Source organism: Chrysochloris asiatica, unplaced genomic scaffold (genome assembly GCF_000296735.1).
Source record: "Chrysochloris asiatica unplaced genomic scaffold, ChrAsi1.0 scaffold00007, whole genome shotgun sequence".
Lineage (NCBI taxonomy): Eukaryota > Metazoa > Chordata > Mammalia > Afrosoricida > Chrysochloridae > Chrysochloris > Chrysochloris asiatica.
In genome coordinates, this window is record NW_006408525.1 from 8,426,495 (window position 1) to 8,439,226 (window position 12,732).

At 37.0% G+C, this 12,732-nt stretch overlaps 1 protein-coding gene across 1 annotated transcript in view; it reads right to left on the minus strand.

Moving 5' to 3' along the window:
- Positions 1–12,732, minus strand: part of INTS2 (integrator complex subunit 2) — a 66,396-nt gene that overhangs the window by 41,836 nt on the left and 11,828 nt on the right. Inside the window, exons 6-11 of the mRNA XM_006832361.1 lie at positions 9,171–9,301; positions 8,711–8,884; positions 6,292–6,518; positions 4,282–4,407; positions 876–947; positions 667–781 (exon numbers count right to left, since the gene is read on the minus strand). Of these exons, the coding sequence (XP_006832424.1) occupies positions 667–781; positions 876–947; positions 4,282–4,407; positions 6,292–6,518; positions 8,711–8,884; positions 9,171–9,301 (845 nt within the window). The remainder of the gene's footprint in view (positions 1–666; positions 782–875; positions 948–4,281; positions 4,408–6,291; positions 6,519–8,710; positions 8,885–9,170; positions 9,302–12,732) is intronic.

The following is a 12,732-nucleotide window of genomic DNA, read 5'->3' on the forward strand; positions in this document are numbered from 1 at the left end:
CCAAAATAAAAACATTTAATAAATAAAAAAAATTAAAAAAAAAAAAAAGAAATTTATCATCAACTCATATGATGGAATATTATGCAAACCAAAAACTACTGCCATCAAGTCAATCATAGCTCCTTGTAGTCCTCCTAACGGACAGAGTAGAACTGTTCCACAGAGTTCGGAGACTGCTAACTTTTATGGGAACTGACAGTCTCATCTTTCTCCAGCAGAGCAACCGTAGGTTCGAAATCCCAATTTTGTAATTAGTAGTCCAATGCTTAATCCATGGCACCACCAGGGCTCCATTGGACTACAATAGAGCCATTAAAATCATAGTGCATTAGAATATTATGTTGATATGAGAACTAAGTTTTTTTTAATCACAAAATATGTCACTATATCATTTGAAGTGAAGAAGTGATAGCAGAATGTTAACAGTAGTATATTTGATATCTCTTAGTGATGAAATTATAATATAGTTTCCCTTCTATTTTGTGTTTTCTAATTTCTGCATTCAGAAATAATGTATTCTTTAAATAAATGTTTTTCAGGATGCATTTTTTTCCAATAGCTCTTGGTAAAAAACTTTTAAACAATTATTCAAAATGAAAACAACCTAATTACTGTACACCACAAGAAAATGCACCTTTTTGTAAAAAGAAGATATAAGAAAATTACCTTCATTCCCAAAGTGGAACACACCAAGTCAATGATCGCACTAAGCTGATTGCTATGAAAATACATAGCTACCAATAACAACATCTCCCCAAAAGAAGCAGAGACGCCTGAAGTACTGTTGAAACAAAAGTAAAACATACATTTCCAAAAAGAGATTAAGGAAAGACTAAGAAAGTCTCATGTAACTGACACAAATAAAGTCATGTTACCTCTCAAAATAAGCTTCTTCTTTTATCATCCAGCTTAGCCATACAACCATGAGCTGCTCCTGTTCAGGTGTACTGTATCAAACATACCAGAAGGGTACTGCTTTAAGTCAGATTTAATAGTTTAAGAAAGAAAGTATTACTACTCATCAAAGGGACTCCTGGTGCGGCACTGTCAGAGGAGCACCAGACTGCTATCTACAAGGTTGGCAGTTCAAACCCACCAGCTGCTCCTCAGACATACTATATAGGGTCACTAATCAGAACCAACTCAAAGAAAAGCAAAAGGCTACCAGATATGAAAAAAGTACATATCTGTTTACAGAAATGTACCAGTGACAGTGAATTTTTTCAAGGAAATTCCTAGATTTTATGTTTAAAGCAAAAATGAGCTCTTAAAAATTAAAACCTGGATACAATTACAAGATAAAGCTGAAGACAAACCCTGATAAGTACTTTCTTCTTAGAATGAGGAAAATGTTCTAAAGTTAGATTGTGATGATGGTTATATAAAGTCTATGTTGTTGTTGTTGTTGTTAAGTGTCTTAACCCACAGCGCCACACCAGGACTCCATATAACTCTATAAACTGAAAATCATTGAGTAAGTCAAATCCGTTATCATGTTGTTGTTGTTGTTAAGTGCCAGAGTCAGTTCCAACTCATAGCAACCCTGTATGGGTTTCTGAGGTGCGGTTGATGAGCTTAAACTGCTGGCCTTGCAGTTCAAACTGACCTTGAGGTCATGCTTATCCTATGGCACCATACCAGAACTCCCGTTACCATAATACATTTTAAATAGATGAATTTTATAATAAAATTGTATCTCAACAAAACTGGTTTTAAAATGCAATCTAAGACAAAGGTAGGCAAATAGGAAAGAATAAGACAATTAGATGATCATTTCAGGAAGTCCAAGGAGCTCTGGTAGCGTAGTAGTTACGAATTGGGTTGCTAACCTCAAGGTCAGCAGTTCGAAATTACCAGCTGTTCCGCAGGAGAAAGATGAGGCTTTCTGTTCCTGTAAAGATTTACAGCCTCGGAAACCCTGTACAGGGTCACTATGAGTCAGAACTCCACAGCACATAACAATATCCAAGTAAGAAGTTTTAGATAGGAAATAAAGAAAACCTAAGGGGAAGACAATACCAGAAAAATAATTCATGAAGATTGCCTAAAACTGAAAAGACATGATGAATTTCCAGATTGAACAGGCTTACTGAGTATTTAGGCCAATGGCAGAAAACAAACTCATACCGACTCTAAGAAATTTCAAAATTCTAATTTTGACAAAAACTAATCTGGCAAGCTTTCAAATTAAACTTTTTCAGAGAAAAAACATTTTAAAGGTCAGTTTCCATAGAGGACACATGGATGAACCTTAAAAACATGCTTAATGAAGTAAATCAGACACAAAAGAACAAAAATTATATAACTCCATTTATATGAAACACCTAAACTATCAAATACACATTGACAAAGTATTAAGTGAGTAAGCATTAATCCTAACGGGGTGCTGAGTGTCTATTAGTGGTGGTGGTGGGAGTGTGCTGTGGAGTCAGTTCTGACTCCTAGCAACCCTGTGTAAGGTTTCTTTATGGGAGCAGAAAGCCTGATGTGCTCCTGAGGAGTGAGTGATGAGACTACTTAAGTAGTCTCGAATTGATGGCCTTAAAGTTAGCAGTCCAACTCGTAACCCAGAGCACCTGAGTTTCTATTAAGGGTGACATAAAACATTTGGAAATGGACGGTGACAATGACAGTACAATGATGTTGTTTAGTACCGTGGAGTCAGTTCCAACTCACAGCGACCCTGCACAGGGAATTCCAAGGCTGTAAATCTTACGAGACCAGAAAGTCTTATCTTTCTCCCGTGGAATGGCTGGTAGTTTCAAACTGCTGACCTTGAGGTTAGCAGCCTGATTCAAAACCACTACGCTACCAGAGCTCTGATAGTACAATGTTGTTGTTACTGTTATGTGCCATGGAGTCGGTTCCAACTCATAGCAACCCTACACAGGGTTTCCGAGGCTGTAAATCTTTACGGGAGCAGAAAGCCTCATCTTTCTCCTGCGGAACCCGCTGGAAGTTTCGAACTGCTGATCTTGCGGCTCGCGGCCCGATTCGTAACCACTATGCTACCAGAGCTCCTTGATAGTACAATATGGTGATGTAATTATCATCACTGAAATGTAGACTTAATGATTAAAATGGGAAACTTTGTGTTACATATATTTTATCCCCAAAATAAAATAAAATGAATACAAGTGTTTCCACGTAAAAAAAAAAAAAAAAAAAAGACAGCTCCCACAAAAGATCAGAAACCAGAATGATGTCAGATTTACAATAGCAACATTAGAAGTTAGGAGATAATAGTATCTCCAAAATTCTCAGAGACAAGTACTTCCAACCTAGAATAATATACCCCACCAAACTTTCAACAAGTGTCAGAGTTATCGGGAGAGCTGAGTGCCTTCAGGCTAAGGCTTACAATGGAGTGGCAGGTCCTTTGGCCATTTATTAGCAGCTGACTGGAATTGCGCCCTAAACCATGAATTGTAACCTTTTAACTTCCCTAATAAACCCCAGAACTGGGAGTATTGTCCTGCGCAATCCTCCCAACTGTTGTAAAGCTTGAGCCCACTGCTGCTGTTGCCACTGTACCAATCCAGCTCACTGAGGGTCTTCCTCTTTTTCACTGATCCTCCAATTTACCAAGCATGATGTCCTTCTCCAAAGATTGGTCCCTCCTAATAACATATCTGAAATATGAGAAATGAAGTTTTGCGATCCTGGCTTCTAAGGGGCATTCTGGCTGTACTTCTTCCAACACAAAATTATTTGTTCTTCTGGCAGTCCAGGGTACTTTTAATATTCTTCTCCAACAATTGATGCTCAAATGCATCAATTCTTCTAAGGTCTTCCTTATTCACTGTCCAACTTTCTATGCATATAAGGCTACGGAAAACACCAAGCATGTGTTGGGTGCACCTTAGTCCTCAAACTGACATCTCTGTTCTTGGACACTTTGACTAGCATATAACTAAGTGCTACTGACATCCTTTTATTTAAAAAGATACCACTGGCCATTCATTTGATAGGCCAGCATTTATAGTTAGCTCCTAATCTAATGTTAACATGTTGCTGTTGTTGTTGTTGTTATGTGCCGTGGAGTCAGTTCCAACTCATAGCAACCCTGTACAGAGTCTCCGAGGCTGTAAATCTTTACAGGAACAGAAAACCTCATCTTTCTCCCACGGAATAGCTGGTAGTTTCGAACTGCTGACCTTGAGGTTCGCAGCCCAATTCGTAACCACTACACTACCAGAGCTCCTTAATGTTATACATGCATTCCAACAAATAAATAAAAGCCAACTTTGACAAAATAGAGCAATGTATATAGTGGGGTACCTGACGAGTGTAGAAAAGGCCAGTAGCATACAAAAAGAAAGTGAAACAAAGCGAACCCCAGCTGGTGTAGCAGGAGGCCGGCTTGTCATCAACTGCAACAACTGCTCGGCTTCTTCCTCAGTTGGTCTGAAAAGGAATACATTATTAGGCTGTAATCTTTTTAGTTAGGAAAAGGAAGAAGAAAAAGTGAACTTCCCAACAGTTTAACCTTTTCAAACACAAATTTTAAGCTTTATCATGGTACCTCCATAATCATGCAATCTTTATCATCTTAAAACTGTCCAAAGTAAAACTATTTGCATTCTACACCTACAGTGTGTTTCCTCCGACAAAATACAGGCAATCCTCACTTTGCACAGTTGTGTGGGACTATATGAGATAATGCAAACTAAAACCATGCTACAATGTGATCTTAACAAACAATAGGGAAAGTTATGATTGCTCTCTGCCCATTAAAAGTTTGATTAAACACTAAAATCTCAGTCAGTTATAATACACAGGGAAATAATAAAGATACTAGCAGTTATTTAGTTACTAATTGAAGTCATTAGAAACATTAAAAAGTACAGTGTTCTATTTCTCTGTAAAATAGTCACCAAGTAGTTTATACAGGCCTTGCTTCATTCATATGTATTTATGAAGCGGAGTGCCTTGGTGAACTGCCATATCCCTTGCAAGTTCAGATCAGCTTACAACAGTTTATCCTTTGCACTTTCAATGTTGTGAAATATCTCTGCAAGTTCCTTTACTATGAAGATTTGTGCCAGCATTATTTCCTCTGGGACACCTTCATCCTTTTTGCCACAATCACTTTCCTCATTTATGTCAACAGGTTCAACTTTACTACGTTCCTCCGGCTATATACCCAGATTCTCTTTAATGGTGGCAGAGCCAACATTCCCATGGCCAGCTAATTTCCTCTATTTACGTTTGGTTCAAATGTCATTTCCAGTGTTAACACTTGTTTTCTTTAATATACTTTCATCTTTATTGGTCACTTCTCTCTTTCAATTATACATTTTTAAATTGCATGTGGGATCACCGATGACAGACGAAGAGGCAACACAATTTCATGCTTTGCTGTCTGTGTGAACTGGATGACAGACATACAGTGAGCAATCACTGACAGCCTGGAAAGTGAAGTGCCGGTCAATGGTCAAGGTGTAATCTGGTATTTATTTACACAGAGATTTGTGACCTGAAGAGCTCACAATGAACTTTGTACTTAATGCAATTACTTGGTTAATACACCAAGTAACTGAAATTTGAACCATGTTGTTGGGGAACTGGTATTATTCAAATGTGGTAATTAATACTCACAATTAGAACGGTGAAAAGTAAGACTGTATACATAGTAGTTGAGGACACTACATTACAAGGATGCCATGTAAGGTTTTAGAACGCTTGTGCTTCATAATCACATCTAAACAACTTAAAAGAATTATTTAGTTCAACTAGCTACCTAAGCCAGGTTAAGATATCAATCACAGATCCTACATAACGGTTTTATCAAGCTACAGTGAAATTACAGCTTTCTTTACACTGTGATTAGAAATGGATAAAATGCCCTGGCCCCTCCCACTTTACATAAATCTATATATAAATCAGACCAAACAAATGGATATGCCTCAACTAGGAATGCTCTGCTTTAGGATTTCGTTCTTGATATAGGCTAGACTATATCTCTGCAGAGGGAGCTCTGGTAGCGTAGTGGTTACGAATTGGGCTGTGAACCTCACAGTCAGCAGTTCAAAACTACCAGCTGTTCCACGGGAGAAAAATGAGGCTTTCTGCTCCCGTAAAGATTTACAGCCTTGGAAACTCTGTACAGGTCGCTATGAGTCAGAACCAACTCCATGACACATCACAACAACAACAACAACAACAACAACAACATATCTCTGCAATTAGAAAACTTGCCTCTTAATGAAAGGCCTTTGGCTCACTTTCTTAAGATTAGAAATAAGAAAGTAAAGTGACAAAAAGGTAAAATATCAAATTATTGAATACTTGAGTCCAGCGATTCCCATCAAAGCACAGTACAAACGTAAGAGTGCACTGGCTTTCACAACATGCTCCTCCTTCAGCCCCGAATACACAGACACATTGGGCTCCATCTCCACATCAGCTTCTTCCACAATGCGGGTACTTCTTACTGTGGGGAGAATGCCCATCAACTCCAGAAGAAGCTGCCTTCTCATCTGCCAAAGGACAGAACTGCTGTTCTCTCTCTTTCTCTGAAAGAAATACAGACCACAAAAGGAAGAAAGCTTAGGGGAGTTACTAAGTGAAAAGGAAGTTCAAACAAAGCTCCTCAGTTAAAACACTTGAAATTGATGTATTTGAGGAGGATGTCATAACTGCATAATCTCATTTCACTCAGTGAACCAAACTCAAAACCCAACTTCACTGGTTCATTTGAACAATATTCATCCTACTTTGGATGGGTTGTAGAAGGAAGATTAAGGTAATGAAAACTTGAACTGGAAGATATTTTTTTCCATAGTACTTCCAATTACATAAAACTAACAGTAGTATATGGATTCCTGGTGCGGCGCTGTAGGATCAGCACTGAATTGCAAACCACAGGTCAGCAGTTAAACTCACCAGGTGCTCCTCGGAAACCATACACAGAGTCGCCATGAGTCGGAATCTACTTGACAGTGCTTAATAACAACAACAGTAATCCATGGTACAGTAGAAACTGCTCCAATTTTGGAGGCAGAAGGTCTTGAATTTAAACCCCAGCTTTGTTATTCATTATGTACTTTTAAGTATATTAATTAACCTCTCTGAACCCCAATTTCCTTAGTGACAAAGAAATGGGAGTTATATTACTAATATTTAACTCACAGGATCGCTGTGGTAAAGAGTTTACAAGTCTATCAATCCCATAGTTCTTCAGGCAGAGACAATGTCTTAGCCATTTCTTTCTTAGTAGGGTCTAACACTGAGTCCGCCACAGAGCAAGCACTCAGTGTCTATTAAATAGATGAAAGAATGAACAAAAAAAGAAAATACACATGAAAGTCATTCTAAATTTTAAAGGACTATGCATATGTTAGACCTTAAGTTCAAAAAAGAAGACTTTACTGTATACAAGCAACAATTACAAACAAGATAAGCAAGTTAAGTACATACAGCAAGTGCCAAGTATATAGAAAGCATACAATAAAGGTTACTTAAAGAAAAGCAAAGCTTAAAACTAGTTACCAATGGGTTAAAAAGAAAGCAGAATTTGGATATCAAAAAGCATGGTGATTTTGTAACAGAAAAAGTAGGCTGGAGAAACTAAACTGGGCACATGCTACTCTAGCTGAGTGTGAGTCTCAACAAGTTAAAAACAAGGCTTCATTGTGAGTCTATATTCACAGTTACCTATGAATATATTTTTTAAAACTCAACTATCTTAAAAGTTAAATACTGATACCAAAAAAAATTTGTTGCAATATAAAACCTATTAAATATATTGATAATTTATCTTGATGATCTAATAAAACAGCTCTCACAAGTCTGACCCACAAACACTGAAGATTCATAAGACTCATTCAAGGGATCCCAAACATAAGACTTTTTCCTTACAAAGACTTGGAGTCCTGGTGTGACACTGTAGGATAAGGTCAGTTTGAACCACACAGTCAGCAATTCAAAGTCACCAGCCACTCCTTGGAAACCCTATACAGGGTCACTATGAGTTGGGACCGACTCATGGCAGTTAACAACAACAAGGCACAAACACAATACTTACCTTCTCACTCATATTCTCTCACAAGTGTACAAAACAGTTTTCCCAACATCAAAGAGGCTTGTAAAATGTAAAACAAGATCATTCTCTGAATAATTTTTTGGTTGTTTCAGAAGTTATTTTTCATTAAAAAAATATTAAAGGACTTCAAAAAGTTTACGGAAAAATGAAATTAAAAGATAATGGAATTTTCTTTTTGAAGCCCCCTCATATACATAAGTTCAAATTAATGAATTTATTATTGCTATGCTTAATAAAGAAACACTGGTGGTGTAGTGGTTATGAGTCAGCCTGCTAACCTCAACGTCAACAGTTCGAAACTACCAGTTGTTCTGTGAAAGATGAGGCTTTCTGCTCCCTTGGAAACCCTGTACAGGGTCGCTATGAGACGGAACCAACTCCATTGTACACCACCACCACATGCTTAATAAATTAAATAAGCATTTTGAATTTTTCAGTTTGAATTTATAATATGATAAATATTTGTAGATAAGTCACATAAGAAAAAGCTCTTTGGCATCCTCAATGATTTTAATAATGTAGAGGGTTCTTGATGGCACCTAAAAACAACAACAAGAGGGTTCTTGACATACATCTGAGAATCACTGGTCTAAAAGTACTTCTTACTGTAGCCAATATATCCTAACCTTTCTTCTATAATACAGAAAGAAATGTATCCCTCACCTGCTGTCCATTTCGGATAAAAGTTCCAAACCAAGTCCGGACTTTTGCATTTGTTCCAAGAAGCAAACCACTGACAAAACAAACCAAGTCACTCACTCCATCTTCACAAGCTTCATTTTTAGTATGATCTAATGTCAAAGCCACTCCAAGGCCAGGCAAATGACATTCTTCTACCTAACATGCAAAAAAAACAAACAACTCAGTCTCATAAGGAAAAGGGCCAGGATACTTTAGAATCTAAAGTACCTGAGGGTTGGTCTGATTGTTTCAAAGTAAGGGTAAACTGACTTAACATTAAAGGGTAAGTTCGAGGTGTCAGAAAGTAGGACCTTCACAACCCCGACACTGCCTATGTATCAGTAAAACTGCCAATCCCTTCAAGATTCTCAAGCCATCTTGAAAAAAGTTCTTAATCCTAATATAAAGGCCTCTGTCTCATAGAAACAATGGAATCTCTTACCACCATGCCTCGAACTTTCAGAGCCTGAGAAGGATTCATTTTACATAAGAAGCGTAAGGCATCTGTCCTGCGTCTTCCTCCAAGACTTTCCTCATCTTGTCGTTCTCCATTTTTGATCAGACCTCTACAAACTGAATATTGAAGAACCTCCGTTAATTTAAGCTTTGTAAGTGCAATATTAAAAACAATTTAGTTAACCTTGAGAATCATTCATGTAAATGAAACACTACAGAAAATCAGGGAACTTGAAAAAATAGCTTTAGAAACTAGCTAAAATAAAGAAAGAGCCTTTTAAAATGAACACGGATCTCTGGGGCAATATCAAGCAAACATATTTGTAATCAAAGTCTCAGAAAGGATGACAGAAAAAAAAAAAATTTAAGAAATACAGGGTGAATTTTTTTTCAAATTTGATGCAATTTATAAACCATAGATTCAAGAAATTCATTGAATCCCAAACAAGTTAAGAACCAAAGAAAATCATACCAAGACACATCATAGTCAAATTTCTAAAACTCAGTAATCTTAAAAGCAACCAAGGTAGGGAAAGGAGAAACCAAGATTTAAATTTACCACAGACTATAAAATACATCCTTAAGCAGCTATAGAAATTGTCAACCTAAAATTTTTTAATCCATGAAAAAAATCAAAACCAGGAAATAAGTTTTGGTAAGGATTTGGAGAAATTGGAACCCTCATGTTTTGCTGGTGGGAATGTAAAATGGGATAGCCACTCAAGAAAATAATTTGGAAGTTCCTCAAAACTTTACACATAGAATTACCTATGACAGAGAAATTTCCAAAATAACTGAACATAAGAACTCAAACAGATACGTTTACACCAATATTCACTGCAGCATTATTCATAATAACCAAAATGTGAAAACAACCCAAACATCTACCAATGGAGAAATAAGATATAGCGTATTCATACAACAGAACATCATCATATCATACAACAGAACATCATACAACAGAATATCATGTACCCCAAAAAAGGGGTGCTGTTCTGGTACATGCACGCTACAACATGAATTAGCTGGAAAATATTATACTAAGTAAAATACACTGGAAATAAAAGGACAAATACTGTATGATTCCAATAACACGAGGTGTTTACAACTGGCAAATTCATAGAGACAGAAAGACTAGAGGTTACCATGGATGGGGGAGGAAAGAAAGGAGAATTATTGCTTAAGGAATGCTGGGTTTACATATGGGATGATAAAAAAAGGATTGGAAAATGGGTAACAATGATGGTTACCCAAATTGTTACATAATTTATATTAAAAATGTTTTAAATTGTAATTTTGTTATATTATTTATCACAATAAAAAACGCTTATAGAAATAAAATAACAAACATAAAATTATAGGGTTTATAACAGGGAAATAAAACCTAATGACAATGACAAAAAACACAGGTAAGGTATATATGAAGAAGTATATGAGGAGGCTTCAAACAATTCATGAAAAATGGCATTAAAAGATATCCATGGAGGTTTTCCATGAACATTTGGAAGCCTCTCATATGATCATTTATAAGTAGACCATCATATGGTCAGCCCAGTCCACGCAACCTCTATTCTACTTTTTGTCTCTATGATTTTTTCAATTATAAATCATAAGTTAAGGAGTCCTGGTGTTGCACTGTGGGATAAAGCACTGGACTGCAAGGTCAGTGGTTCAAATTCACCAGCCCTTCCTTGGAAATCCTATACAGGGTCACTATGAGTTGGAACTGACTCAACAGCACTTAACAACAATATCAACACAAATTAAAGGTGCATACTATGGTCTACAAGGAACCGGCGTCACAGTACTTAACAACAACAACAACTATGGTCTACGGCCATACATACCACCCTGAACGTGCCAATCTTGTCTAAAGACAGATACACACTGTGAATCCTAAAATACAAAGCAAGGAAACAGAATAAGATAGTAGTGAAGATTAAATGAAAAACAAAAAAGAAGAAAGGGACCAAAGCTGGAACAAGCAGAAAACAAAACTTAGCCACCACAATAATCCCATTAAATTTAACTCTTCTACACACTCCAATTAAAAGGCAGACTTGCCAGAGTAAATTACAAAGAGCAAGCATGCCTGTCTACATGGTAAGCACTGGACTGCTAGCCACAAGGTCAGCAGTTCAAACCCACCAGCCACTCCGCAGGAGAAAGATGAGGCTTTCTGCTCCTATAGAGATTTACCCCCTCGGAAACCTATGCAGCGTTGCTATGAGTTAGAACAGACTCCTTGGCACATAACAACAATAACAACATGCCTGTTTATAAGAAATCCATATTAAACAGAAAACACAGATTAAAAATTTTAAATGGAGAGAAATACAAGGGGGCTTCAATAAGTTTGTAGAAAATTCCATCATCTTTCAATTCCATTTTCCACAAACTTGTTGAAGTCTCCTCATACATACCATGCAAACTAACTTAAGAAAATATAGCTGTATTAATATGAGACAAAGTAAACTTCAGACACAGGATTACCAGAAATAAAGAAGGGTATTTTATATTGAAAATAAATAAAATGTTCAATTAATCTAAAAAACATAATAATCATAACTGTACATGGATCTGGTATTATAAATGAGTCAAAATGGTCTCTGTGTATTGGCCCCTAGTTATTTACGTCTTCACAGTAAGTTGAGGCCCATTACTACAAAAAGCCTGCCAGTGCCAAACTCATATTTATACACATACAATGGGTTTTACAAAAGCCCAAATAAGCATATTTTTGGCCACTTAATGCTTTCCTCCTTAACATACCCCAAGAAACTGCACCCAACATCTGGTAGCCAAACATAAGATAAAAATCATGCAATTATAAAGACATTAAGATGTCATACTGTGGTGGCTTGTGAATTGCTGTGATTCTGAAAGCTATGCCACCGGTATTTTAAATAACAACAGGGTCACCCATGGTGGACAGGTTTCAGATGAGCTTCCAGACAAAGACAGACTAGGAAGAAAGAGTGATGAACTACTTCCGAATATTTAGTTATTAAAAACCTTATGAATAGCAGAGAAACACTGTCAGATTTAGTGCCGGAAAATGAGCCCCTCAGGTTGGAAGGCACTCAAAATGCGACTGGGGAAGAGCTGCCTCCTCAAAGTACAGGTGACCTTCATGACGTGAATGGAGTAAAGCCCCTGGGAGATAAACACGCAGGACCTTCATTTGCTGATGGGGCACAACTCAAAATGAAGAGAAACAGCTGTAAACATCCATGGTAAATCGGAACATGGCATGTATGAAGTATGAATCTGGGAAAATTGGAAGTTGTCAAAAATGAAATAGAACACATAAATATCAATATCTTAGGCATTAGTGAGCTGAAATTGACTGGCACTGACCATTTTGAATCTGACAACCACATGGTTCACTATGCCAGGAATGACAAATTGAAGAGGAATGGTGTTGCATTCATCGTCAAAAAGAACATACCCAGATCAGTCATGAGGTACAACGCTGTTTGTGATAGGATAATATCCATGCGCCTACAGGGAAGACCAGTTAGTTAATACCACTATTATTCAAATTA